The 27,348-nt window shown below is 36.7% G+C and overlaps 1 protein-coding gene across 1 annotated transcript in view; it reads left to right on the plus strand.

Annotated features, from left to right (window-relative positions):
* The window catches only part of LOC139747411 (hemicentin-1-like), a 206,042-nt gene that overhangs the window by 155,163 nt on the left and 23,531 nt on the right, over positions 1-27,348 (plus strand). The window contains exons 68-91 of the mRNA XM_071659742.1: positions 275-367; positions 2,300-2,381; positions 4,146-4,326; positions 6,135-6,223; positions 6,516-6,634; positions 6,782-6,941; positions 7,276-7,373; positions 7,538-7,703; positions 7,920-8,060; positions 9,425-9,553; positions 10,961-11,121; positions 13,085-13,202; positions 15,221-15,411; positions 17,741-17,877; positions 20,114-20,183; positions 22,241-22,382; positions 22,505-22,674; positions 22,888-23,023; positions 23,142-23,272; positions 25,220-25,316; positions 25,486-25,699; positions 25,846-25,973; positions 26,207-26,376; positions 26,565-26,742. Of these exons, the coding sequence (XP_071515843.1) occupies positions 275-367; positions 2,300-2,381; positions 4,146-4,326; positions 6,135-6,223; positions 6,516-6,634; positions 6,782-6,941; positions 7,276-7,373; positions 7,538-7,703; positions 7,920-8,060; positions 9,425-9,553; positions 10,961-11,121; positions 13,085-13,202; positions 15,221-15,411; positions 17,741-17,877; positions 20,114-20,183; positions 22,241-22,382; positions 22,505-22,674; positions 22,888-23,023; positions 23,142-23,272; positions 25,220-25,316; positions 25,486-25,699; positions 25,846-25,973; positions 26,207-26,376; positions 26,565-26,742 (3,301 nt within the window). The remainder of the gene's footprint in view (positions 1-274; positions 368-2,299; positions 2,382-4,145; positions 4,327-6,134; positions 6,224-6,515; positions 6,635-6,781; positions 6,942-7,275; positions 7,374-7,537; positions 7,704-7,919; positions 8,061-9,424; positions 9,554-10,960; positions 11,122-13,084; positions 13,203-15,220; positions 15,412-17,740; positions 17,878-20,113; positions 20,184-22,240; positions 22,383-22,504; positions 22,675-22,887; positions 23,024-23,141; positions 23,273-25,219; positions 25,317-25,485; positions 25,700-25,845; positions 25,974-26,206; positions 26,377-26,564; positions 26,743-27,348) is intronic.

The raw sequence follows: 27,348 nt of genomic DNA on the forward strand, positions 1-27,348 counted from the left end.
ATTTCAGGTATTCTGTTACTAAGGGCAGTAATGTAACATTTGAAGATATCACAGTTGTTAAAACTGACATAATATGTCCTCCCTCACCATTGCTAACAAAGTAGCTCACAAGATAAGTACATGAAAGGTTAGGGCAAGTAAAGAGTCTACCTCTAAAACATGCTTTCTGCCAGCTCAAAACCAACTTTTTAATGCATTTTATCATTGCCTAACATACAGTTTTTGTTATGTTTTTTTGTGAATATTATTACTAAAAAATATACTTTCAAATCAGGTAACTTGGTACAGAGGTTCTAACCCTGTGAAGCCTAATGCTCATTTGCAGCTTCTGGAGAACAACCATGTCCTCATTATCACTACAGTACAGGTATGATTCTCTCTTTTTCTATCACTACTTGAAATGTTTTGTTTCTGGTAAAACTTGTACAGAATATATTTGTGTTTGTGTTCAAATTGCCGTCAAACCAGGATATTAAAACCTATTTTAATTGATATATTGAATTCACCTATTATACCTAATCTTTTCCCATGGGCAGCCGTATACATTATCATTTTAGCCACATGTTATACCTGATATTTTCACATGGACAGCCAGTTACATTATCATCTCAGCCAAGTACAGATTTTGTTCCTCACCAGCATCAAGTATTTTGCCTGAATGAAAGCAGTCTGTTATGTCTTAACATGTCTTCGTCATTATAGTACCTGTGCAGGTGTATTGATATCTGATGTTTCGTCTAATTCACTCGTTTGATTTTTTCATAGCCAACATGGCACAGGCAAAAGCATACCTTAATCATAGCCATCTTGGGAAAAAATAAAGTGAATAAGTATGAAAAGAAAGAATGCAGAAAGAATTTAAGCTTCTCAGATGTTTGTACACCTGACTTTTAGAGGTGGAAAGGCTACATTCCAGAGTTTAGCTGGACATGGAAAGGAGTCATAATAAGGCATTATCTGTGTGGCTGGTATTCCCCACAGAAACTGTGGGATACAGCAATCATGTGTGCTGCAGGTTCAGATCATAGAGTATAGTTCATGTGAAGACACTAACAAGAACAGGGTCTGAAATGATACCTGTAGAACAGTAAGAGGACACAGCATCAGAGCAGACAAAAAGGGATAGTTGAAGACAGATGATTTTAGGAGAGCTGAGAAGGTTGAAGGCTTTGATACCATTCTGGCTAAGAGAGAGATAAAAGAAGATCCAACCCAATTACATGATCAGAACTCCATGCTGATGTGAATGAGTTCCCTTTAGATGTAGAATATCTTCTTGCAAGAAAAACAACAGGGGCACCTATGCTGTACCCCAGCAGATTTTGTGATATTCAGTAATTTGGGTTTCTAGGATATAATTAAGGAAGTGGTTATGACTTGTATAACAGCTGAGTTCTTAGGTTTATATGACCTGTTCATATCTTAGCCTTCAACACTTTCTTAATTTCTCATTTAGAATCCTGCCTAAATGTGCAGTCCAATCCTTATTCAAATGCAGAACATCTTTATCAGGTAAGCTCTTATCTTTGCTAAAACTACCATACAGATCTAGGTAATCAACCTCCTTGGACTTACATGTGCCATCAGCTCTGCTACAAATACAGTACTTAACATTCTACATATAATTACAGATCCCACATCATACCTACAAAGTAATCCTACAACCACCACCTTCCTATGGTTATCTTTAAACTTCTAACAAGTTTAGTATACTTTCCTAGCATCTTTTCTAATTTACCGTAAACCCCTGGATTTGTTCCTCCTGGACATTGACTGCACTTCTTTGTAGTGTCCCTAAGGATATCCTGTACCTTTTGTGTTAAGTCTTCCAACTTAGCTCTTGGGTAACACAGACATTCCTATTTTTGTTCTTATTACAAAACTCCAAGACTGAAAGTATGACTAAAGAATTCCTGACAAGGGTGAGGTTAGGCTTATCTCCCCTTTCTACTCCCAACAGTTTAAAGTGAATGTTAGTCTCTGGTATTGTTTATTTTCATCTTGCCTTGGGCTTCATACCATGCTAACCAGCTGGAAATTATCTCTGCTATCTAATGTCATCTCTACTTTGACCATTTGATCTCTGCATTAATTTATGTGTAATCTTATCCTTAATGGGTATTGTGATAAATAATTTGGTCATGATCAGCTTTGAATCTGGATTTATTTTTAGCAAGTGGCTACTAGCATATGCAACTTAAGGGTCTGTTTATAGCATGCCATGTGTATTTTATGCTCTGAAGTTCCCAGGTGCGTATTAATTGAATTATGTTTTATATTATCTCTATTTTTGGTACAGGAGGGTGATGATGGTGACTACACATGCTTAGCATCCAACCTTGCTGGTATAACAGAAGAGACGTTTAATCTGCAAGTGTTGGGTAAATAAACTAGATGCAGTATTAGTTTTGATTTCAACCTAAATATATGAGAAAGATTATGTAATATACTTTTTATCCCATTGCCATCTCAGCTAACTTAAAAAAAGTAATTCATTAATCTTATCTTTTTGATAAATTGCCCTATTTTACCATAAGTTCCCCTTTGGATCTTCAGGGATATGTTTCTTAAGTTTTTCTTGTGTTAATGGTGACTTTCTTCATACTGTCTTTTAGCTTTGCTTTTTGAAATGAAGTTATCATAAAAATTGTTATAATAATCACTGGAGTTCTTTAGTTATGGAGGCTCTGTTGCCGTGGCCCCTCCTTTGAGAAAATACTAATTAGAGCAGGCATTAGAGTATATATATATATATATATATATATATATATATATTTTTTTTTTTTTTTTTTTTTTTTTTTATACTTTGTCGCTGTCTCCCGCGTTTGCGAGGTAGCGCAAGGAAACAGACGAAAGAAATGGCCCAACCCCCCCCCCCCCCATACACATGTACATACACACGTCCACACACGCAAATATACATACCTACACAGCTTTCCATGGTTTACCCCAGACGCTTCACATGCCTTGATTCAATCCACTGACAGCACGTCAACCCCTGTATACCACATCGCTCCAATTCACTCTATTCCTTGCCCTCCCTTCACCCTCCTGCATGTTCAGGCCCCGATCACACAAAATCTTTTTCACTCCATCTTTCCACCTCCAATTTGGTCTCCCTCTTCTCCTCGTTCCCTCCACCTCCGACACATATATCCTCTTGGTCAATCTTTCCTCACTCATTCTCTCCATGTGCCCAAACCATTTCAAAACACCCTCTTCTGCTCTCTCAACCACGCTCTTTTTATTTCCACACATCTCTCCCACCTTCATACTATTCGCTATTTCCCGCGATAGCGGGGTAGCGTTAAGAACAGAGGACTGGGCCTTTGAGGGAATATCCTCACCAGGACCTCTTCTCTGTTCCTTCTTTTGGAAAAAAAAAAAAATATATATATATATATATATATATATATATATATATATATATATATATATATATATATATATATATATATATATATATATATATATATATGTCTTTCATACTATTCGCCATTTCCCGCGTTAGCAAGGTAGTGTTAAGAACAGAGGACTGGGCCTCTGAGGGAATATCCTCACCTGGCCTCGTTCTCTGTTCCTTCTTTTGGAAAATTAAGAAAAAAAGATAGATAATAGGCCCTGAAATTAACTTACCAACTTACCTTACCAGTTTTTACTGTTATCAGAGACAAAATCTTGAATGTCCAAACATGCAAATATACTTACACATACATATACATATCATCATACACACATATACATACATATAGAAATACATATCAATATATACACATATACATACATATACCTGTGCATACACAGCCATGTACATACATATACATATGCAAACACAGCCATATACATTTATACACATGTACATACTCATACTCGCTTGCCTTCATCCATTCCTGGTGCCACCCCATCCCACAGGGAACAGCATTGCCATCCTCTTGCTTCAGCAAGGGAGTGCCAGGAAAAGAGACAAAAAAGGCCATATTCATTCACACTCAGTCTCTAGCTGTCAATTCAAAAGATAATTGGGTCACAGACTAGTCCCATATTATGGTAACATTCCTGCCATGTTGATATACCCTAGATTGTCTCCCTATTACTGTTACATTTATTGATTTTGTTCTTATGCATAGCCCCACTCTTTCAAACAGTACCCCCAAAAGTTTCTGGACCAGAGGAGTTACCAGTGGCAGTGGTAAGTGGGCAGCCAGTGAGGATGGAGTGTGAGGTAAGTGGATTTCCTCACCCTGACATCATCTGGACATATGAAGACCAAGAGCTAATTCTGGGTGAAAATATTCGCTTAGAACAAAATAAATTAAAGATTGACCGGTAAGATCTCATTATTTTTCTTTAAGTACTTGAAATGATTAGAGAAATATATGGGTAGTTTGCTTTACCTGAGTATATTTTTTTGATACCAGAACATGTTGACTTTAAGACATACAGTAAAGAAGTTTCATGCAAAATATTCTAAGGCTTGGACAGGACTACCATCCTGACTTGAGAGAGTTAAAGTGGTACTTACCTATTTGTCTATCTATATCTCTGATGCCTGTTCCACCTGGGAACTACCATCATAGGGGTGGCTATATCAAAAGAGCTTGCCATGAAACATTCTACTCCTGTGTCAGGAGCGTTGTCCTACTTCTTTCTCTTTCATAGATATTTGTGACTAGGCTAGTTTTGTAAGCTGAACAACCAGTTTAGCCTTTACATCCTTTCCCTGTATGCACCATACACTTGTCTAATTTATTCTTACTTTCTGTTTTCTCATTCTTTTCCTTTCTATTCTTATTTTATTTATTTTATTATACTTGATTGCTGTTTCCCGCAGCAGTGAGTTAGTGCCAGGAAACAAACGAAGAATAGCCCATCCACTCATATACACATATATACATACATAAAGGCCCATACACGTACATATACATACATATACATATCAACATAGACACATATACATACACATACAGAGACATATACCTATCAACATATACACATATACATACACATACAAAGAAATATACATATATGCACATGTACATATTCATACATGCTTGACTTCATCCATTTCTGTTGCAACCCCTCCCCACAGGAAACAGCATCGCAACTTCCTACTTCAATGAGGTAGCACCAGGAAAACAGACAAAAAAGGCCACATTCATTTACTCTCAATCTCTATCCCAGTCTGTATCCCAGGCAGGAACATCATCTGGTTGGGTTTCTGCCATCTGGATTCTGTCCCATTGAACTTGGCTGATATTTCTCATGCAAATAGCTCCTAAACAATTATATTCAAATATACTTCCTTTTATCGTACTGTCTTAGGATATTTTTGAGTGCATCATTACTTGTGCCTGGTGAAATCCCTTCATGATCTATAGCGTTCCACATGGAAGTCATACTGCAGAGGAGAGAAACAGGTTTTAAAGTCTGGAAAAACTTTTTTTTCTCTGAGGCAGTGTCCCTGAGCAATTTATCCTTTTTGCCTGCCTTGTACAACTTCCTTCTGTTTTGAAATATCTTTTCGTCATGCTATTTTGTGCCATCAAGGGTAGTGCTAATCAGTGAGGTTGGTCTGGTTGAGTAGCTGGTTGATGGTGCTAGCTAGTGGCAGGGGTCATTAGCTGAGGCAGCCATGGTCAAATCATAATTCGGGTCATTAAGGATGTTGAAACATTTCACACCAGTTGATATGGACTATGATGACCAGACCTTGATGCTGCAGCAAGGTAGCACAGGATCTCATGTTGCTTGTGGACACCTCCTGTAGAGAGCAGTTTTTACAAAATTCAAAACCTATAGTACTGCTAAAAGATAGCATTTTGAAAATTAACAATATATTGGCCTGACCTGATAGTTCATAGGAATACAGCTGGAAAGTGTTCTCAGAGATGCTGGAATTAAAATCAATTTCTAGCCACACTTTGGGCCTCAACAAATAGCTTGTTACCAAAATCAGTACTTTGAATGAATGGTTTGAAATATACAAAGCATTTCCCTTTGTCTTGAGGATGTCTTGTGATGAAAACATGGTCACCTGTCATAGAGAAATATAGAAAAGTAAACCTAATGTTTGCTATGAACGTATATTTGATATGCTGCTTAAGTCGATTGTATCTGTGGTGTCTTTTGGGTAGAGCAACAGTGGATCTGGCTGGGAAGTACCAGTGTGTGGTTGTAAACTCTGTGGGTCAAGCAGTCAAGCTCTTTACTCTTCAAGTTACAGGTATGCTATCAGTACTGCTCATGTCATTTCATGTAAGTGCATGCATACTGTAAAACCACAGTAATTGATTCTTTTATATTTCTTTTTTTTCACTTGAACTAACTATGGAGTGTATGTTGATTTATGGTTAATTTCTGTATGCTTGAATTAGCTATGGAATATATGCTTAATTTACAGTTAATTTCTGTACTTTGAAGTTGAAATGCACAGTATTATTAAGATATTTACAATATATACTTGATAGTTTAAAGTTATTAATATATTTGGAATTGTATTTCTCCACCAATATCAGAGGCACCATTCATTGTGGGTGGTGCAACGGAAGAAACAATAACTGTTGTAGAAGGAGAGTCTGCTGCCCTTCACTGTGTTGCATCTGGACATCCAGACCCTGTTATCTCTTGGACCAAGGTGAGCAAATTTTGTTGATACAGCATTTGATTTTTAGATTGTGTACTATTGTGTGGTAGCATTATGTTTTAGCTAATATCATTGTCACTGTAGTCATGATGATATCATTAGTTATTCTGTTTAACCAGCACCCCACCCTTTGACCAGGAAGGTGTAGGTGTACGCATAGATGACCGTGTAGGTGTATCATGGGGAGGACGGACCCTCCTAATTCAGTATGCCGGTCTGGAAGATGGTGGTCACTATACTTGTCTGGCCTCAAACCTTGCTGGTAACCACACCCGAGACTACCGCGTCCAGGTTCTCCGTAAGTCAGCAGTTAGATATACTGTATTTCTTATCCTAGAATTCTAACATTATTTATACCTTATAGCTTGCTATGTAGTGAGAGGCAGTTGGGTATAAACAGTAAAATATAGGAATTCGGACTTTTCATATAATCTTAAAAGGCATGTGTAATGTGTAGGACAGCAACAGATACAGTGTATGGAAAGAATATTTTTTTTCTGCTTGCATTTTGTTGCATGTACAGTGATATTAGCATTCCACTGAATACATTGTTACTTTTTCAAATAACATAAACCATGCATGTTGGAGAAGTACATCGATAGTTTCATGTGTACTTTATTCATTTTGATCAGAGGTGCCACAACTGATGGAAGCACCAGAGAAGATTGTGTCAGTGTCTGGGGAAGTTGTCAGTCTAGTGTGTTCTTTTCATGGTTACCCTCGGCCTAAGGTATTATTTCTTTGGTGTTTTTAAGGTATGATTTTCTTACAATTTATGACAAAATGCTATAATTTTTGTTCAGTATCTTAAGTAGTAACATTTTATCAGATTTCTTTTATGTTCCTTGTCACAATCATATGGTGGAAGTTGCATTTTTCTGTACTGGGGAACAGATTAGTTGGTACTTTGAGGAAACACCTGTGGCCACAACTGAGAGTCTGTTACCATCAGGAGCACTTCAGTTATCTCCAGTACGCCCCCAACAAACCGGAAACTATACTTGTGTGGCTGACAATGAGGCAGGGAGGGCTAACCACACCATTGAACTTTTTGTCCTCAGTATGACCATTTCCTTTTCTTTTAAGCAAATTCTTTGTATACTTATCCTTGATATATTTATGGAGAAGCATTTACTGTATTGCAAATGACATATGCTTTATTCTGAACTAGAGGTATATGAAATTTTAGCTTTAAAGGCTGCAACTATATCATAACTATTAGTAGTGGATACCTTTTTCCATAAAAGTGATAATGATACTAAATGACTTTGTTCAGCACCTCCATCAGTTGAAGTGCAACCAAAAAGAGTGATGGTGGTAAGTGGTAAAGCTGTCACTCTACACTGTCATGGAGAAGGATCACCGCTTCCAACCTTAACATGGCTCAAAGGTCATCAGGTTATTACTGAAAGTCCTGGTGAGTGATATGGAAGTATATGTGTGCATGATACACCCTCTTGTCTTTTTTCATCATCTTTTCTGTTAAGATGTAATTTTAGATAATGTCTACTTGCTTATATTTTGCTTGCTGTATATTAACTGGAACTTGATGACTTCATCCATTCCCATTGCCACTCAGCCACACATGAAATAGCATTTAGATATCTGGGAGTGGACTTTGCAGTGAATGGAACTGTGGAAGCTGAAGTGAGTCACAGGGTTGGGGAGGGAGAGAAGGTTCTGGGAGCAATGAAGATGTGTGGAAAGAGAGAACATTATCCCGGAAAGCAGAAATAGGTATGTTTGAAAGAACAGTGGTTCCAACAGTATTATATGGTTGCCAGGTATGGGCTATAGATAGGTTTGTACAGAGGAGGGTGGTTTATATATATATAAACTAGGCCTAACTTGCTGGTCATTCACTCTCCCATCTCAAAAACAAATAAAAGAAAGCTGCAAATCACATGAAATAGTGCACTCAGAACAAATGTTTAACTCCTTCACAGTCAAAAAGATTTTTACCGATACAGATCCACTTCAGCATGATTCACTCACTAACAACCCTGTTCAGAATACAAGATAATTTTTAGTGTATATTCTTCAACTTAATACCAGTGAATGAATCACTTTGGAAACACTGTTAACCTTGTGATGGAAGGTAAAGCAATTGCCATTATTTTGGTGTAATTTAACCATAACATTGAAAATTATGGTAAATCATGGCTACCAGAGGAAGGTAGGTGAGGTTTCCATAGATTTGTTTTTCATTTCTATAAGTGTTTCTCTAATTTCACATTGATTGACTCTATATTTTGCTTGATTCTCATAGCCCTCATCATTATCGTCTTATTTATTATTAAGGAATAATATATGCTGCTCCAAATCAATCTCTTCCATTCTTATTCTATTTTTGGTAATACATTTCCACTATCAAAAAAGAAAGAGAGAGCTTTATGAGTTTTTTTCATAGTGTAACAACTGGAGTTTTACTGAGACTGGTTCACCTGCATGATTTGTGACTTATCTTTTTCCAGGTGTTACTTTGATTCCTCAGACTACTAACATGTGGAGATTCATAAGGTGTAGAAATATTTGTGCAAGTTTCTACCATCATCATATAGCTTCAGTGATGTAAATTGGTGTAATTGTATAGAATAGTAGATAATCTGAAGAAATTACTGTGTTTGTGTATGACAAAGTAGATTCTATTTAGATAGAATTTACCTCATATATTGGCAGTTATTCACAGGTCATTAATGAAAGTTTATGTGAAGACTAACATGATAGAAAACTGTATAGACTTTGTATCTTGTAATTTTTCGTACATTATTATGTGAACAGGGTTTGAGTTGAGTGAGAATGGGTCTCTTCACCTTCCGGAAGTATCTCCAAAGCATGCTGACACATATATATGCACTGCCAGAAGCCCTGCAGGCTCAGCACATGACCATGCTGATCTTATCATACATGGTAAGTCAGAGTGGGTATGTTTACATTGTGATATCTTTACATGTGTGTCTAAGTATAACGATATTGTTGATGAATATGTTGGTCTTCCTAATTTTACCTCAAATTAGTGACTTATTTTGCCACCTATGCATATTGAATGACTTGAATCATTTGAGTTATTTTGCCATTTTTATGAATTAAATGAGTGGCACCATTGTGCTGTTAGACTATGTTTGTCAACACTAATACCACTGTCAGATGCTAGAGTATTGTGTATATTAGTGAGTAAAAAACACACTAACTTTCGGGCTTGTCTTCACTTGGTACATACTATTTATTGTTATTAGATGCTCATCAGTGCAAGAATATATATTAGTGAATGAAAAGCACACTAAAGTTTGGGCACTGCTGTCTTCACTTGGTACATACTATTTATTGTTATTAGATGCTCATCAATGCAAGAATGTATATTAGTGAATGAAAAGCACACTAAAGTTTGGGCACTGCTTCACCAGTTACGTACTATTTATTGTTATCACATGCTGATCAATGCAAGAAAGTTAAACAGCATATGGTGCAGATTTTCTTAAATTGGTGTACTGTACAAAATATTAGCAGAGACCTAGCTGATATATATCATGAGTGAATATGAAAATACTGTACAGAGAATTTTGGTCTTTATTTTTATGTTTCATATCAGCTATTGTCAGTTGTATTTGATAACAAACCTTTGTATGCAGACTTCTTAGCCATCTTATCTTTTAATCTATCTGTTTGTCTAATGATTATTGCAAAATTGCAGTTACTCATTTGTAGTATACAGGGTGGGAGTTTATCTCTTGTGGGCCCCCATATCTTGAACATTCTCTATTATCATGTAACTCCTTAAATTTATATATGTTATCAGCATTAACCATGTCTTCAGCCATTTTATTCCATTCATTCACCTCTCTTACATTACATAAGTACTTCTTTACATCTTTGAAAAAAAAAATCGTATTTTTATATTGTGTTCTATGGTTGCTGTATCCCTAAGGCTCTTGAAGAACTGTTCAGGGTGTGTCATCAACTTGTTTTAAAAACTTAAACATTGTTGTCAGGTCACCATTCACCCCCATCCAAATTTAAAGCCTCTAGTTTTTCCTTATAACTCAGCTTTCTTAATTTTGGTACTGTCTCTGTTTCCCTCCTTGTGACTTCACCAAACAAGTTAGAAAGTTTTCTGTATATGTAGTTTGATTAGAAATATGTTTTACAAAGGCTTCTAGCTCTTAAATGTTTTTAAACCTCTGGGTATTGTCCTTTTACTTGATTTCAGAACAGCAGTCTCTTGATTTAGTGTGTGAGACCTATTTGTGAAGATCATATACACACATATATATGTATGATTGAGATGTGCTTTGTATTAATCCTTGGTCACCATCTCAGAGCCTCCATCAGTAGTTCCTGCCGAGGATGAGGTAGTGTCAGTGGTTGGTGAAGAGGTGAAACTCACATGTAAAGTGACGGGTCAGCCAATGCCTACTGTGACATGGACACGGCCAGACCTTGGAAACAAGCCTATTACACCAGAAGACCCACGTGTACAAGTAAAATATCATTATAGCATTATTTTTTTCTTTGACATATGGCTTAGATTGTAATACATTTATACATAGGTATTTAGCATTATTTTTCATAGATAGTCTTAGAAAATTATTGATTAATTTATCATGTGATCTGCATACACATATATAATACAGTATAATTAGCTCTTTATAGCTTTTGCTAATTTAAGGGTTTAGTTATGTGTAGTATCCTCTTGAAATCTTGATAGTATAAATGAAGTGTCTAGTACAGAGCATACCTAAATAGGAACACCATCTTAAAGGCCTTATGATACTTTGTTGTGATTGGCTCATACACGTTCACCTATTCTCTGTAATTGTTGGTTGTCTGGAAGTTTAAACAGTACAAGACTGAACCAAGGAAGCTGAACTGAACCATGGGGTCGATATGAGGGCTGAAGGATGCATTGAAATTTATGGAAAGAGAGATCACTGTCAGTCAGGGCAAAGATGAGTATGTTTGTATGGTATATGGATGTGAGATATGGGCCACAGATTTGAAAGTATAGATGATGATGAATGCATTGGAAATGAGGTGCCACAGGACAATATGTGGTGTAAAGAGGATTGATTGGGTAAGAAATGATAGGATAAGAGGAAGATGTTGTTGTAAAAGGAACATGTTTGAGAGATTATTATTGAGTAGGAAATAAACTTCAGGTTTTTGGATGTAAGAAGGACTTGGTAGTCAACACATCTCTAATCTGTTGCCAGAGTCATATAGAGAGTAGTTTGGCAGACAAATTTCCTGCTGGCAAATATCATAATAGCTTTCAAATGTATGGGTAAAGTAATATTGAGCAAGCTATTCATATCCCACATAAGGTCAAATCTAGAATATGCTGCTCAGATTTGGTCTCCATGCCTAAAGAAGCACAAAGTGCTCATAGAGAAGGTCCTAATGAGGGCAACAGAGTTGGTACCAGAATTAAGAGAGCTAAATTACAGGGAAGGGCTGGAGGGTTTCTCTATATTTACCCACCACAGAAGAGAGAAGATTGAGGGTTCAATTCATGACAATCTTTAAGGTTTTGAAAGAGATCAGTGATGCTTACTTTAAACAGATTTTTGAGAAATGTAGGGATAGAGCAGCCAGATGATATAATATGAAACTAACTAAGAAACTTGTTGAAAAGGAAGTAGAGAAATAATTTCAAAGTAAAAGAGTGATGGATGATTAGAACAGAATGATTCTGGATATTAACCAGTTAATGCCCACACCATACATGAATTTAAGAAGTTATATGATAGTAAAGAATGTTCAAGAGACGGGGCCCCAAAAGTAGAGCTTTCTCCCTTTATGGTGCAAATAGGTAACTGGAAGAGGGTATATTTGTTGGAAGTGGAGGAGACAAGGAGAAGAATGAAACCAAATTGGAGGTGGATGGAGGAGGTGGAAAAGGTTTTGACTGCCTGACTGCTGGAGGACATAAGGTATGTCTGGGATAGAGTGAATTGGAGTGATATGGTGTATAGGGTTAAATGTGCTGTCAGTAAACTGAACTGGGGCATGTGAAATAATAGTAAGGGGAGACCATGGGAAGATGTTTGGTGCCTGCTTATGGATGAGAGAATAAGTACAACAGTAGTATCAGAGTAATGGATTAATTTACTTTCCTAAGTGATGAAATTGTTAATGCTGAGTTTTCAAATATTTAAAAAGTTTTATGATGGAGAAAGTTTAAGAGATATGGTACATATGTCAGGGTGCCATTGTATATGTATGTGTTTAAATTTCCCTACAAATGTAGAACTCCTTCCCCATACTACACGAATAGGAAACTGTAAGTAGGTAGTTATGTATGCATAAACATTTATATATGCTCCTACACACGTGTGTGCATGTAGTCTTAACTGCATGTCAGCAGTAGTTTTGTAGAGTTATTCTTTTATGCTTAATCCAGTCTTTTGATAACTAGAAGTCATATGTTAATTGGGTCATCAGATTTCTGGTGCAGATCTGATGATCATGCCAGTTGGAGTGGAGGATATGGGACGTTATGAGTGCACTGCCCATAACTCTGCAGGTCGGACCACTGCTCAGCTTAACCTTATAGTTCACTGTGAGTATCTTTGATCTCATTACAGTATTACTGAATAATTATTTAATCTATTTATTATTGATTTCATGATGCATATATCAATATGATATTTGTTTATGTGTGTCTTTAGCTTGTCATCTCTAATATTTCTAACAGAGTAGCTCATGTAGAATCATTTCCAAACAATTTGGTCACTTAATATCTCTTCACATTCATTGAGATTAGTCCCCAGGTTATATTCATATTCCCTCACTTTGCTCTTTCTTACTCTAGGAACTTGTATACCTCACTCTTCTCTCAGTTTTTTTTCTTATTCATTGCATATATTCATGAGGCACCTAGGAAACAACCAGGCAATGGTTGGAAACATGAGAGTTGAAATGAGTGTTGAGTCAAGGTGGAAGAGGCGACAAAGGTCCAGGATGCATTGTGGAGTGTGAGGAATGAGTGGTGTCTGACTTTTAAGGCAAAGATGGGTATGTCTAAAGATACAGTAGTCTCAACGAGGCTGTATGGATGCGAGTTAAATCATACAACTCTTTTATTCATAAGTCTGCCATGACTGACAATCATCTTTCCTTTGCTAGGCTACATTCAAGAATCTGGTTTTGTCATGCAATATTTCAACCTCTGCTGATCTGTTGAGTAAAGTCACATTATTGATAAGGATATGGGTGATGATTTGGTGGCTGACATCTAGCTAAGTTACTGACAGATGCCAGATTTACATAAATTACCCTAAATGTTCTCTCAGAGGATTATATTATTCCTGTGGTCTTTCACTCAGGTTGATTTTTTCCCACTTTGCTTTCATAGTTGATACCGGGCTCAGTGTAGGTACCTGGCTTGTTGTTTCCTTTGGTGATATTGTTCATTATTATATATGTGATACTGCTGTTTCACTTAATGTAAGCTTTTCAGCTTTGGATATGATGGTCCTCCCTTTTCCTGTTATGCTGATTTTCTTGAAGGACTCTGAAAGGGATTTTTTCAGACTATACAAATAGAAAAAATTGATTATTAACAACTTTTTATTTTCTATTTGTCTATTTATCTATTATGATTACTATATATCCAGTATATCAGGTCCCTACAGCCCTCAGACACATTCACATATAACCTCAACGAATGTCAAGTGTGCTTAAGTGAAACAGACTTCCACACATGTAAGAATGTTTCTTGATTTTTTTCCCCCTTCCTACCACCTCCATGTACAAAATGCTTTCATTGGATCCAGTCCCCAATCATTCTTCATGCAGCTTCATCTGAATCATATTGAACAAGAATGAAAAAATTATAAAGTGAACCTTGGATTGTTACACATAAAAGTGCTTACTCGAATTGCCACCAGTGCCATAACATCAACAAACAGCAGCTGATTCACCTCCCAGGCCCCACATCTCAGCAAACTACATACCTGCTTCTTCCTCCAAGACCCTTGCATTCACTTCCCCACCATAAACAGATTAAACAGCCATGTGACATCTCATACCTCTCTTGCTGACCCACCTTCACCTTAAACCACTTACCCTCCTCCCTACCTATCTGCACACATGCCTCACTCTTGGTAAAAACCCTTCACTGCCTCTGATAGCTTTTTTCCCACACTTAATATTCGAAGGACCTTTCATAGGACATCTCCATTCATTCCTGTCATTGAAGGAACACTTAGGAGATATGTAGCTGTATTTTCTTATATATTTTGGAAAATGTGTTATAGCAGGTGCAGATATTAGAGAGTGGGCATTGGGCAGCCATGGGAAAGATCATCCTCCTACAGCAATTAGACATCTGTTGATTCAAACTATTTTTTTCTTTTATTAATCACATGAACATGCCAGTATTTTCCTTTTTCAGAAACTTAAGATTTTGGCTATGTAAATCCATTCCAGGATCTTTATTAAAATTGTTGTATCACCAAAAAAGATAAATGGTCATATAGATATGAATATTTCTTCTGCAAAAATGTCTAACAAATTAGATTGCATAATAGTATTATAAGATCTGTTATTTGAACACTACTTTCTTCATTTGAAAAGCTCCTCCCTTGGTGCTGGAAGAATTATCTGAGATAGTGTCTGTTGTCCGGGGGAACAGTCTTCATGTAGGCTGCACAGCATCTGGTTATCCTCCACCCCGTACCACTTGGCTGAAGGAGGGACGTGTTCTAGCTGAAACACTGAGGTTCAGTCTTTCCACCAGTGGGGAGCTTGACATCACTGCTGCCCAGGTAATCAAAGTCCCTGGATTAATGGACTGCAAACAATGTCATGTCTTACTTTTTAGATACTTTTGCCAAATTGTTTAATCACTTTCTTTATGTTGTGCACATGTTTGTATATGATTACTTTATTTGTCTTGTATGGGGAAGAAGTTATACTCTCTTTAGGCCCCGTATCTTGAATCTTTTCACCATTTGTATACTGCCAGCATTCACTGTCTCATTACTGTATTATTATTATTATTATTATTGTTATTAGTGCTTTTGTACAAAGGCAAAGGGGATAAGAGTGAGTGCTCAAATTACAGAGGTATAAGTTTGTTGAGTATTCCTGGTAAATTATATGGGAGGGTATTGATTGAGAGGGTGAAGGCATGTACAGAGCATCAGATTGGGGAAGAGCAGTGTGGTTTCAGAAGTGGTAGAGGATGTGTGGATCAGGTGTTTGCTTTGAAGAATGTATGTGAGAAATACTTAGAAAAGCAAATGGATTTGTATGTAGCATTTATGGATCTGGAGAAGGCATATGATAGAGTTGATAGAGATGCTCTGTGGAAGGTATTAAGAATATATGGTGTGGGAGGCAAGTTGTTAGAAGCAGTGAAAAGTTTTTATCGAGGATGTAAGGCATGTGTACGTGTAGGAAGAGAGGAAAGTGATTGGTTCTCAGTGAATGTAAGTTTGCGGCAGGGGTGTGTGATGTCTCCATGGTTGTTTAATTTGTTTATGGATGGGGTTGTTAGGGAGGTGAATGCAAGAGCTTTGGAAAGAGGGGCAAGTATGAAGTCTGTTGGGGAGGAGAGAGCTTGGGAAGTGAGTCAGTTGTTGTTCGCTGATGATACAGCGCTGGTGGCTGATTCATGTGAGAAACTGCAGAAGCTGGTGACTGAGTTTGGTAAAGTGTGTGAAAGAAGAAAGTTAAGAGTAAATGTGAATAAGAGCAAGGTTATTAGGTACAGTAGGGTTGAGGGTCAAGTCAATTGGGAGGTGAGTTTGAATGGAGAAAAACTGGAGGAAGTGAAGTGTTTTAGATATCTGGGAGTGGATCTGGCAGCGGATGGAACCATGGAAGCGGAAGTGGATCATAGGGTGGGGGAGGGGGCGAAAATTCTGGGAGCCTTGAAGAATGTGTGGAAGTCGAGAACATTATCTCGGAAAGCAAAAATGGGTATGTTTGAAGGAATAGTGGTTCCAACAATGTTGTATGGTTGCGAGGCGTGGGCTATGGATAGAGTTGTGCGCAGGAGGATGGATGTGCTGGAAATGAGATGTTTGAGGACAATGTGTGGTGTGAGGTGGTTTGATCGAGTAAGTAACGTAAGGGTAAGAGAGATGTGTGGAAATAAAAAGAGCGTGGTTGAGAGAGCAGAAGAGGGTGTTTTGAAATGGTTTGGGCACATGGAGAGAATGAGTGAGGAAAGATTGACCAAGAGGATATATGTGTCGTAGGTGGAGGGAACGAGGAGAAGAGGGAGACCAAATTGGAGGTGGAAAGATGGAGTGAAAAAGATTTTGTGTGATCGGGGCCTGAACATGCAGGAGGGTGAAAGGAGGGCAAGGAATAGAGTGAATTGGAGCGATGTGGTATACCGGGGTTGACGTGCTGTCAGTGGATTGAATCAAGGCATGTGAAGCGTCTGGGGTGAACCATGGAAAGCTGTGTAGGTATGTATAATTTGCGTGTGTGGACGTATGTATATACATGTGTATGGGGGTGGGTTGGGCCATTTCCTTCGTCTGTTTCCTTGCGCTACCTCGCAAACGCGGGAGACAGCGACAAAGCAAAAAAGAAAAAAAAAATTATTATTATTATTATTATTATTATTATTATTATTATTATTATTATTATTATTGTTGTTATTATTATTGTCATATTTTTTCTCTATATGTATGTTACCAGATTCTGTTTACTAGAGGTTACGCGTGAGTAAAATGGTCACTTGGTAGGGGTGTATCACTGGGAGTACAGTCTGTGCAAAAAACTTCTTACTCCAAAGGAGTCTACATTTCCATGCTACTGGAAGTAGTGCAGCCTTGGGTTCCAGGGGCCTTTAGAAAGTCCTGGATAACACCAGGATTCTTTCATAGAAATTGGTCTTGGGGTAATTATTGATAAGTGAATAAATGTACTCTCTTTACATATCTATGTATCAACATTCCAGCTTTTACTCTATTAATGTATTCCTTCTCATTATCATGTTCCATTCCAGTATCTGCATTTTCCTCTCTACTCATGTTATTACACAGTTGGTAAACATTCAGATTATTTCTTAGTGTTAAGTTATAATGTAAATTATGCTCATTTTAATCTTCAAATTTTTTTCCTTTTTTTATGCAGGCAACTGACTCTGGATTGTATACCTGTTTAGTGACAAATGCTGCAGGCCGTTTGTACCGTGAAGTTGAAGTTGTGGTGCAGGTTCCTCCTCGTCTTGTTGTCCTTCCACGTTCTGTGCAGATCACTCAGGGGGAGAGGTAATTTAGTTTTCTTTCTTTTGATGTATTATGATTGTAGCTTTTTATGTTTGTTTTTGATGATAGGTTTTCTTCAGATGTATTACAATCTGCAGAGATAGTTTGGCCAAAAGCCTCTTTTACCAGAAATGAGACAGCTATCTCAGCTTCTAACTAGTTAACTCTTGTCACTTATTGTGTACATGTCTGTCTACTTTATTTATCTGTCTATCTGTATATATTCAGGAAGTCTTACTGGAATATTTTCAAATCTGGGTGACTCATACAAAGCATTCCTATAACAGAGCATTTTTGCATTCATTTATACATGTGTATGTGGGTGGGTTGGACCATTCTTTTGTCTGTTTCCTTGCACTGCATTGCTCTCGCGGGAGGCAGCGACAAAGTATAATAAATAAATAATGAATCTCTTTAACGTGTAATTCATTAATGAGCGTAAGAGAACTCATTGCAATGTATTGCTGAATGGTTTTAGACATATTAGTCTTGGATTGAAAAGCATTAAAATGATGCCACCCTACGATGGCCCATCAGGGAAAAAAATTAGATAGAAGTAGATATCAACTATCTAGCCTCTCTTTTCCATTAGAAGGTTAGAAGAGATAACATGAGGGTTACCCATGGACTAGGTGGGAATCATAAATGGGAAGCTGAAATTCAGAGAACATCTTGAGAATAGATGTGAAAGACTTAAAAGATACAGTTTGCATGTGAGCAGAAGTGAACCTGATGGACTTCATTAAAGATAGATGTGAGCAAATATGTCACAGAATGATTACAGTATATTGTTGACACTGTATAGAGACCCACCAGGAATAGCGATAGAAAATGAAAGTGATTTAGATCTAGGAGTCATCATAAATGAGAAAATAGAATCTCAAAAAAATATTAAGAAGATAGCACCATTTAGTCATTTTATGAATTTATGGTATGATAATTTGAACTGTCACAACAAGACAGAGGAGACTGTTGATGACAATTTTTACTGTATATGTAAAAAGCAAAACTGAATGCTGCTATGTTGTTGTGTCATATAATCACCAAAGAAACATATGGAAATAGATGGGCTAGAAAGAATTCAGAAGTACTTTAGGAATGAAGTTTAAGGAATAAAACATGAGAACCATCATGAGAGGCTAAAAGAACTTGTACTTTACATCATAGAATGAAGAGGAAAAAGATACATAATAATATTTGCATGGCAGGCAACAAAACTGAAGGGATAATATACAATATTATGAGCTGAAAAGACTATCATCATAAACTTTTACCTGAGTGTCTTATTCCTTTACAGATATATTCCCTGTGAGTAAATCAGACTTTAGAACATAAGTTGGCCTGATACCACATATTAGTGTGTTTGGTCAGTAGGTCAGCAGTATGTTGTCACATGTTATTTCCAAGCTGAAGGTATGAATTGTAGGAGTAAATGAAGCCACTGTGCATCTTTATGAGAGATTTTTTTTGGATGGCATTTTCTCCATATGCAGCCCGAAAGTATCAAATACGTTCAGTTTACATTGTTAAGCTTCAGAAATGTGATTCTTGAGAATTTTTCTTTTTTTTATATTACAAAAAGAATTCCATCTTTCTTTTTAATTATTTATTTCCCTGCATCTTAAAACGGTCCACATTGCTGTGTGTGCATTGTAATGCATTCCAAACCCATTTCAACACTACATAATATCTTCTTCTTCGTATTTTAACAGCCACTCACAAGTACCTTATTTTTTATATGAAATTCATTATTTAGATTTTGCCTTTCCATGGTATTCATTTCACATTCTGTTTCATTCCTTGAAATTATTGTCACATAACATAGATTTATCAATGATCTCAAAACTTTTAATGTTTACTGAAATTCTTGTCCAGTATTTCCCAGAATATGATGTCAGTACATCTGGATCATTATTTGGAACTTTCTGAATATCTCTGCTTACACTTATTTCAGCCAAAACTTGTTAACATCAGTGCAGAAGACTGAGATCTAAACTATTTTTTTCACATGATTCTTGCTTCACTTCCTGCAAAGATTTAGATGTATTTTGCAGATAATGGGTGCTTTTACAGTTAATTATAATGAAATAGGGGTATTATGAATAAGTAGCACAAATAGTTTATAGAATTGCTGTACCTCAAACCAAAGAGCTGCAAGGCAATACTAATATGAAAATCAGTGATGTTATATAAAATGATTTAACATGTGATTTTTCATGTAGAATGGGTGTATCAACAGATTTGAACTTGAGTGTGAGGCTGTTGGTGTCCCAGTTCCTTCTGTCACTTGGCTCCTCAATGGCTCACAGGTGAGATACCAGTAAGTTAGTGGTTGTGAGAAACCATGTGCTTCATCCTGCTTCTTGCTATTTATTCAATTAGAATTAGGTTTTATCTTAATCTTTATGTCATAATGAATTTTCATTTGATAAAGTTATATGTATTGTGAATGCCTTTGTAGAATTTATGTCATGTACAACTTACCCCAAATCCAGCAATTAGAGAACCAGAATGTTTCAAAAACTGGCTATTTTGTTGACTGCTCCATTTGCTTTGAGGAGATCTTTATAACCGAATTGTTTCTGGTTACTAGATATGAGATTATATGCCTGAAGCAGGCATATAGAATGGGTTTATATCAATTAAAGTAAAAATTTTAGTCTTAATCTTGTCTTTAACACTCTATACGAGGGTTTCTCAACCTAGGATATGGTTACCTCCAGGTATGTGCCTAGGGTTTACAAGGAGATATGTACCCACACCCATTTGAAGTGGGTATTGAGGCTCATTCCCCATTGTACCTCCTACTCCCACATTCCCCCATCACCTCTGCTGGAGAATTTGCTTGTTATATTCAGTAATATTTCACAGTCCTTTTGATTATATTAGCTCACTTATCCATACATATCCTGTACTTTTACACTTATTTTTTTTTCATAGATAATGAAAAGAGTCATTACTGTACTGATTTTGCATCAGAGGTCTAATCCATTGCTCTCCTGCCACCATCTTCCCTTCTTCTTTGCCAACCCTTCCCAGGGGTTGCCCTTGTTAACTTCACCACTGTACCACAGCCATATAACATTGTTATATTAGCTCATGTTTGTGCACATTTTTTACTCATATGTATATATACATAATGGATGTGAGTGGATGTGGCCTTTCTTCGTCTGTTCTTGCCAGTAGCTCGCTAACACGAGAAACAGCAATCATGCGTGAAAAAAATTTCTTTCAGTTTTATGTTAGGCAAGAGAAAATTGAAGACCCCATATTTTCTAGTTTTTGTCATACACTGCATTTTGCATGGTTCCAACCATTTAAGGTGTAAAAGAAAGCAGTAAATATATGTATGCAGTATATTTAGGAACAGTGATAGAGGGTTACATTTATCACTTTTTCAAGATAAATGTGGATTTTGAATGCTTTCTAAGATAATCATAGTCATATTCACAAGATTAGAAGAATGTTAGTGGTTTTGGGTAACTGATTGTTAGGTCAGTTTGTTTGTGTTTGAGCAAGCAGGTAGGGAGGTGAGTTACTGTGGTAGTATGTGTAAGTGAGAGCTTACAGGTGCTGTGTGTAACTCTTCACTTAGATAATGTGCTGGGCAACTTGACTGTGAGTCATGTGCTGGGTCAAAGAGTGTGATGTTCATACAGTAAGAACAAAGGGTTATGTTTAAAATGCTTTGGTTGATATGTTATTAGGTTTTCAGAGGCTTTGTTGACTGAGGGTCTTCTGTGCATTTCATGTAATGATATATCACATACCACTATGAGGTCACTGTGACACTGGGTTCTAGAATAATGACTTTCAGCATCATGACTTATGTTTAATTATTATACTACCAAAGTAATCAACCATAGAATGTATGTACATTGTTGTGTGAAGGTGTGCAGGGTACCACACTGAGGTTAATGTAACTTCAGTTTTCAAAATCAGGGTCATATGATTATCACTTTTAATGAATTATTCTCTCTAGGCAATGAATCATTTACTGTTGAAGATACCAACATGGAGCTTGGAACATGTGGGATGCCTTGTGAAGGAGTGTTGCCTGATTCAATTATTTTATTAGATTAGCAGATTTTTTTTTTATTCAGCAACCTGTAGTTTAATAATGTAATTAAAACTGTCAAGCCAATATTACAAAACATTTTCTAGAGAAACATGTTTTTGGTCAAGAAAACAGCTGTTTTAGTTGTAATTTAAATGCATGATGTTTCTCTGAAATTTGCACCTGGTTTGATTTAGTTTAAGTTCTCATTGAAAGCTTCAGAATTCATACTTCTCTATTTGTAACTATCTAATAATATATATGGAATTTTTCATCCCTCTTTTGTGTAATGTATAGTGTATCTTTTAGGTAGATGGTGTTGCAGCATCCTCTAATGGACGTTCATTACTGATGGTGGAACGTGCTTCAAAAACAGATGAAGGAACTTATACATGTATTGCAGAAAATGATGCTGGGCACAGGAAAGCCATTGCTGGAATCCGGGTGAAAGGTCTGTATTAAGAGTAAATTATTTATGATTTGAAAATGCATGTCAACAGTGCTCTTTAATGTTTTTTGTACCCTTTTACCCAGCAGGGTATTATTCTTATGGACAGACTTTTCTTCCAACAGTACCTCCAGTGATTATGTATGCCCCTGAGGAAATGACAGTCTTGGAGCTCAGTGCTGTTACATTGACATGTGTTGCTGAGGGTGACCCTGCTCCAGCCACTACCTGGATCAAGGAAGGGCACTCTGTTCACTCCTCAGATAGAGTTCATCTAATGAATAATGGATCACTGGTATGTTTTCATGACCTTTATGTAATGTTGTCATTTTGTCACATTGAACGTACTGCCATCTTGCCATTGTTCAAGTATATGCTCTTTTTAGTATGCAGTATTATATTATGACATGCATGTGCTTTTGCCACTACCAAAACACTTTCAGTATATTTTTTTTTACTTTGAAGTACATTTTGTGATGCTACTAAAGTTAGATATGTATTTGCATAGGTTATTAACTCATCTCAAGCTTCTGATGCGGGCGAGTACAAATGTATAGTGAGTAATGATGCTGGAGCAGCAGAAGCCACAGCTCACCTAGTAGTCCACACACCCCCTGTCCTCACACATCCACCCATTACTAAAGGTGAGATATTTTCTGTAAATGAAATTGATGTTAATCCTTTTTGATAGAATTTGCATATGTATTATAAGTTGGAGGTGAAAGAAGTGAGCACCCAAACTAATGACACTATTTTCTGCAGTTGTGGAAGTTGGGGGAACAGTGGTGTTTGACTGTGAGGCAGAGGGTTCTCCACCTCCAACCATACAGTGGAGTGTCACTCCTGGTGAACTTCATTCACGGTTCTTACATTTAACAAATGGTTCTCTACAGGTAAATTAGTTTACAGTATGTGAGAATGCATAACATAAAGATAACTGTATTTGAGAACAACCTTTGCTTGTAATGAATTCCACATTGTCCAATATGAAGTTGTGAAACTAACAGCTATTTGTATGGTTCTCTGCAGGTAGATTGATTTACAGTATGTGAGAAATGTGTAACATAAAGATAACTGTATTTGAGAACAACCTTTGCTAGAAATAAATTCCACATTGTTCAGTATGAAGTTGTGAAACTAACAGCTTGTTATTAATCAACTGTTTTATCTGCATAATATTTTGAATAATTGGGCATAGTCATTTTCATGAGTTGGAAGTGATATAGTTAAGAATCATTTTGTGAGAAGATTTAATGAAATACAGAGCACTCTTTATAACCCTCAGATATTAGGGCCAAGGCCTTTGGGCATGATAGAGCAGTCAGTTTTTCATTTAGCGATGCTATTTTTGTAAGCTTTTGTATTTGTATTTCATTTTTAGGGCCATTTTTAAAAAATTTTTAAATGTTCATGAAAAATTAAATTGTTCATATGACCTCTTTCATTACTTATTCTGTGGGAAGATGCTAAAGTTTTCAAATCTGGCAATCAGATTGGTTGAAACCAATGTTCTTTGGTGAGGTATTATGGTTTTTACCAAAACATCAAGGAAAATATGCATTGATACATTCTGCAATTGATTATGGAATAACTGATCTGCTTGATTCCAGTAAGGCCTGAAGATATTCAGAAGTGTAAACCATGAATTGTCAATATCATATGGTTCATCTTAATGCTAGGTAGATCCATTAAAATAGAAGAGTCCAACAAACTTATGACCCATAGTTCCCAGTATCATAGGGTGCTGAAAATCTGCAGCCAACAAGTAGAGCTCAAGCAGCAGCAGCATCCATGACTTTTGCCACTCTAGTAGACTTGACCATTTTTTTCCATTTGTTTCACCAATATTCGTGGTCATTTTAGTAATATATCATCTCTTTCCAAAGCATTTTCTTATTCTTTCTGAACTCCTTCAATTCTTTCTTGGCCCATCCCCCATTTGTCTTCTTTTTCATCTCTTGTATCTTCCTTTTGATCTCATGCCACTTACTCATATTGTTCTAGTCGCCATCACTCCTTCCCTACAGATACACCTTCCTTTTCTCCTTCAAAAGCAATTTAACATTCTCATTCCTTATTCCCTACCCTGTCTCATACATCCATATGTCACCTTTTGCATGCCACACACTGCACTCACACATTAAAATAATGCTTCCATTACTACCTCTTGTTCTTCTCCAACTCCTTTTGTTTCATATACTCTCACCCTGTGTCATTCTTTCAATTTCTTTTAGTATGTAAGCACAGACCTCTTTTCCAGGTCAGTTACTTCAACATCCCTTTCTAACAAATGTCACTTATGTCAGACTCATAAAGACTTTTCCTTAATCTGTTATTGTACCTCTGGAAAGCTACCATTATTATCATGGGTGTAGTTATCTGCAAAGTCCTTAGTTACTTTGTTGGTAACTTCTTGTTTATCAGTAAGAGAATTTGTGTGTGTGACTTAGTAAAATGCACATTGTTGTTTCTGTTATATTTTTGTATGCTATCATTTGAAAACTGCAGTCAGAAGAGGGTGGTTAAAAGATTATTAGAAAACGAAAAATAAACTAAATGGTGCAAGTGATAAGAGAGTGGAGACAGTATAGAGTTAACTACCACCAAGCATGCTAGCAGAAACATGAATTGATCCTTACCCTATCTCTGTTATACTAATTTTCATGGATTTCCTGGGAGGATTTTTCTGCATGTAGCCTATATATTTGAAAATTATGATCATTTTGAGAACTTTTGTGGATAACTAAAAAGTTTAAGATCTGGAGATGTGAATGGTGAAGGGTCTGCTGTAGTTATGAAGTGAAGACTTTGTCTGAATGGCTGATATTTTTTGGTCTCAGCTGGTAGCTGCACAAGTAGAAGATGAAGGCCAAGTCATCTGTCAAGCATATAATGACCTAGGTGAAGATTTAGCAAAGGCCGACCTTCTTATCAAAGGTAAGTATTCATGTATTGTTACACTTGTGTTATTTTTTTCATTCATCCAAAACATGATTTACCTTTAATGTTGTAGTGATTCTAATGGAACTAAAAACCAATATCTTTCATTTATATGTATCTGCTTCAAGGAAATTTATGATCTGCAATCATCTTTGAACTTTTCCAGTGTCAGGGATATGGGGCTCCTGGGGCCCATGGTCTTCCTGTAGTGTATCATGTGGTACTGGACAGCAGGAAAGGAGAAGAATTTGTAATTCTCCTGCACCACAGCATGGAGGGTCTCCTTGTCCAGGTGATGAAGCTCACACTCGTCCTTGCCGTCCCCAGCCTTGTCCATTGGATGGTAATTGGTCCCCATGGGATCCTTGGAGTGAATGTAGGTTGGTCATGTTCCATTTGTGTGTTTAGTTTGCCATGTGTCTGTCGTTAACTCAAATTCTTTGAAATATTCATTCAGCTTATTTTTTTAGATCAGTTTGTAACAGAATATTCTTTCCTGAATGTATGGTTATTTTACATGGATCAGTGCAACATGTGGTAGTGGTGTGCAACTAAGGTCCAGGTACTGCATGGCTCCTGCACCCTTGTATGGTGGCAAACCTTGTGAGGGTGCTGCCACTGAAGAAAAAGAGTGCCAACTCAGAGACTGCCCAGGTGAGTACCAGCACTTAAATGGAAAAGATAAAAGGAAACAATATTTCAGAATGTGTGCATCATGATATGTTGAAGTAGATTAACTTTATACAGTAAACTATGCCATTTATTTTGATTATTATAAATCACCATTATGATTTCAAATGGATTTTGATTTTTGATATTGTTAGCTAGCATCTAAAAGTACTGATTTCATCATAGTCAAATTAGAACCCTTTTTTAATTGTTTGCAGTGTCAGGTGAATGGGGTTTATGGACATCATGGTCAGATTGTAGTACAACTTGCGGTCATGGACTTCGTCAGCGCACCCGTTTGTGTGATTCCCCACCCCCTGCAGCTGGAGGGGCAGAGTGCAAGGATGATGGTCTTGAAGTGATGCCCTGCTTTAGCTCACCATGTCTGGTGAGACTTTGGGGATTTTTTGTCTCTCATTTACCATCATGATCTTTATCATGTCAATATTTGAAACATAGAAATTAGAATTCTTTCTATAATATACTGAAGAATCTTTGAAAACATCTTAAATTAAGAGTTTATAGTAATTTTATTCTTAATGAATATGACCAGCTTATGTGAGGTTTTCTTGGTAGCTTGATGGTAACTGGGGTCCATGGGAATCTTGGAGTGTTTGCAGTGCCTCATGTGGTGGAGGAATGCGAAGAAGACAACGAGAGTGCAGTGACCCACCTCCTTCCAATGGGGGGCGTTTCTGCCCTGGCTCTGACACTTTAGAAGACTACTGCAATCTTGACATGTGTCCAGTGAATGGTACAAAGAACATGTCTTGTTTTAGTTTTATGCTGGTTAGAGTAATTTGAAATTAAAGGACTGTTAAGAGAGAAGGTTAGACAGAAGGTAAAAGAGATAGGCAGATGGAAGATGCAAGTTGGGAAATGTTTAAATGAAAAAGAATGTAAGACCAGCAGTTTTGATATGGGGAAAGTAAGATGGCTTCCAGCATCACTTACATTCTTAAGTCAGAGCTCTAGTGCTTTTTGTGTTGATTGATGTCTACAGCCCACTGCCAACTATATTTGTGAGTAATATTTACTCTAGACTCTTTTTAGAATATCATTATATTATTGAATAAGACATTTCACATGCTTTATTAAATTTTCTGTGTAAAATATCAAGTTCTATGCACGAGAATGATAAGACAACCATTATTTTTCCATTAAAGTTGAGTCTTGATTCATCTCATTTAGAAATTTGTGTGCAGAGTGTATTTCATGACCATAATTAAATGGGGTACTTATTCAGTGAACAGAGAGTAAAAAAAGAGCATGAATGATGTGCTCTACTATGAAAGAATATGTATTCTACTCTGAAAGAATATTAAAAATTAGAAGTTGCTTATATAACATGTGATTTGTG

The sequence above is a fragment of the Panulirus ornatus genome, chromosome 68 (assembly GCF_036320965.1).
Source record: "Panulirus ornatus isolate Po-2019 chromosome 68, ASM3632096v1, whole genome shotgun sequence".
Lineage (NCBI taxonomy): Eukaryota > Metazoa > Arthropoda > Malacostraca > Decapoda > Palinuridae > Panulirus > Panulirus ornatus.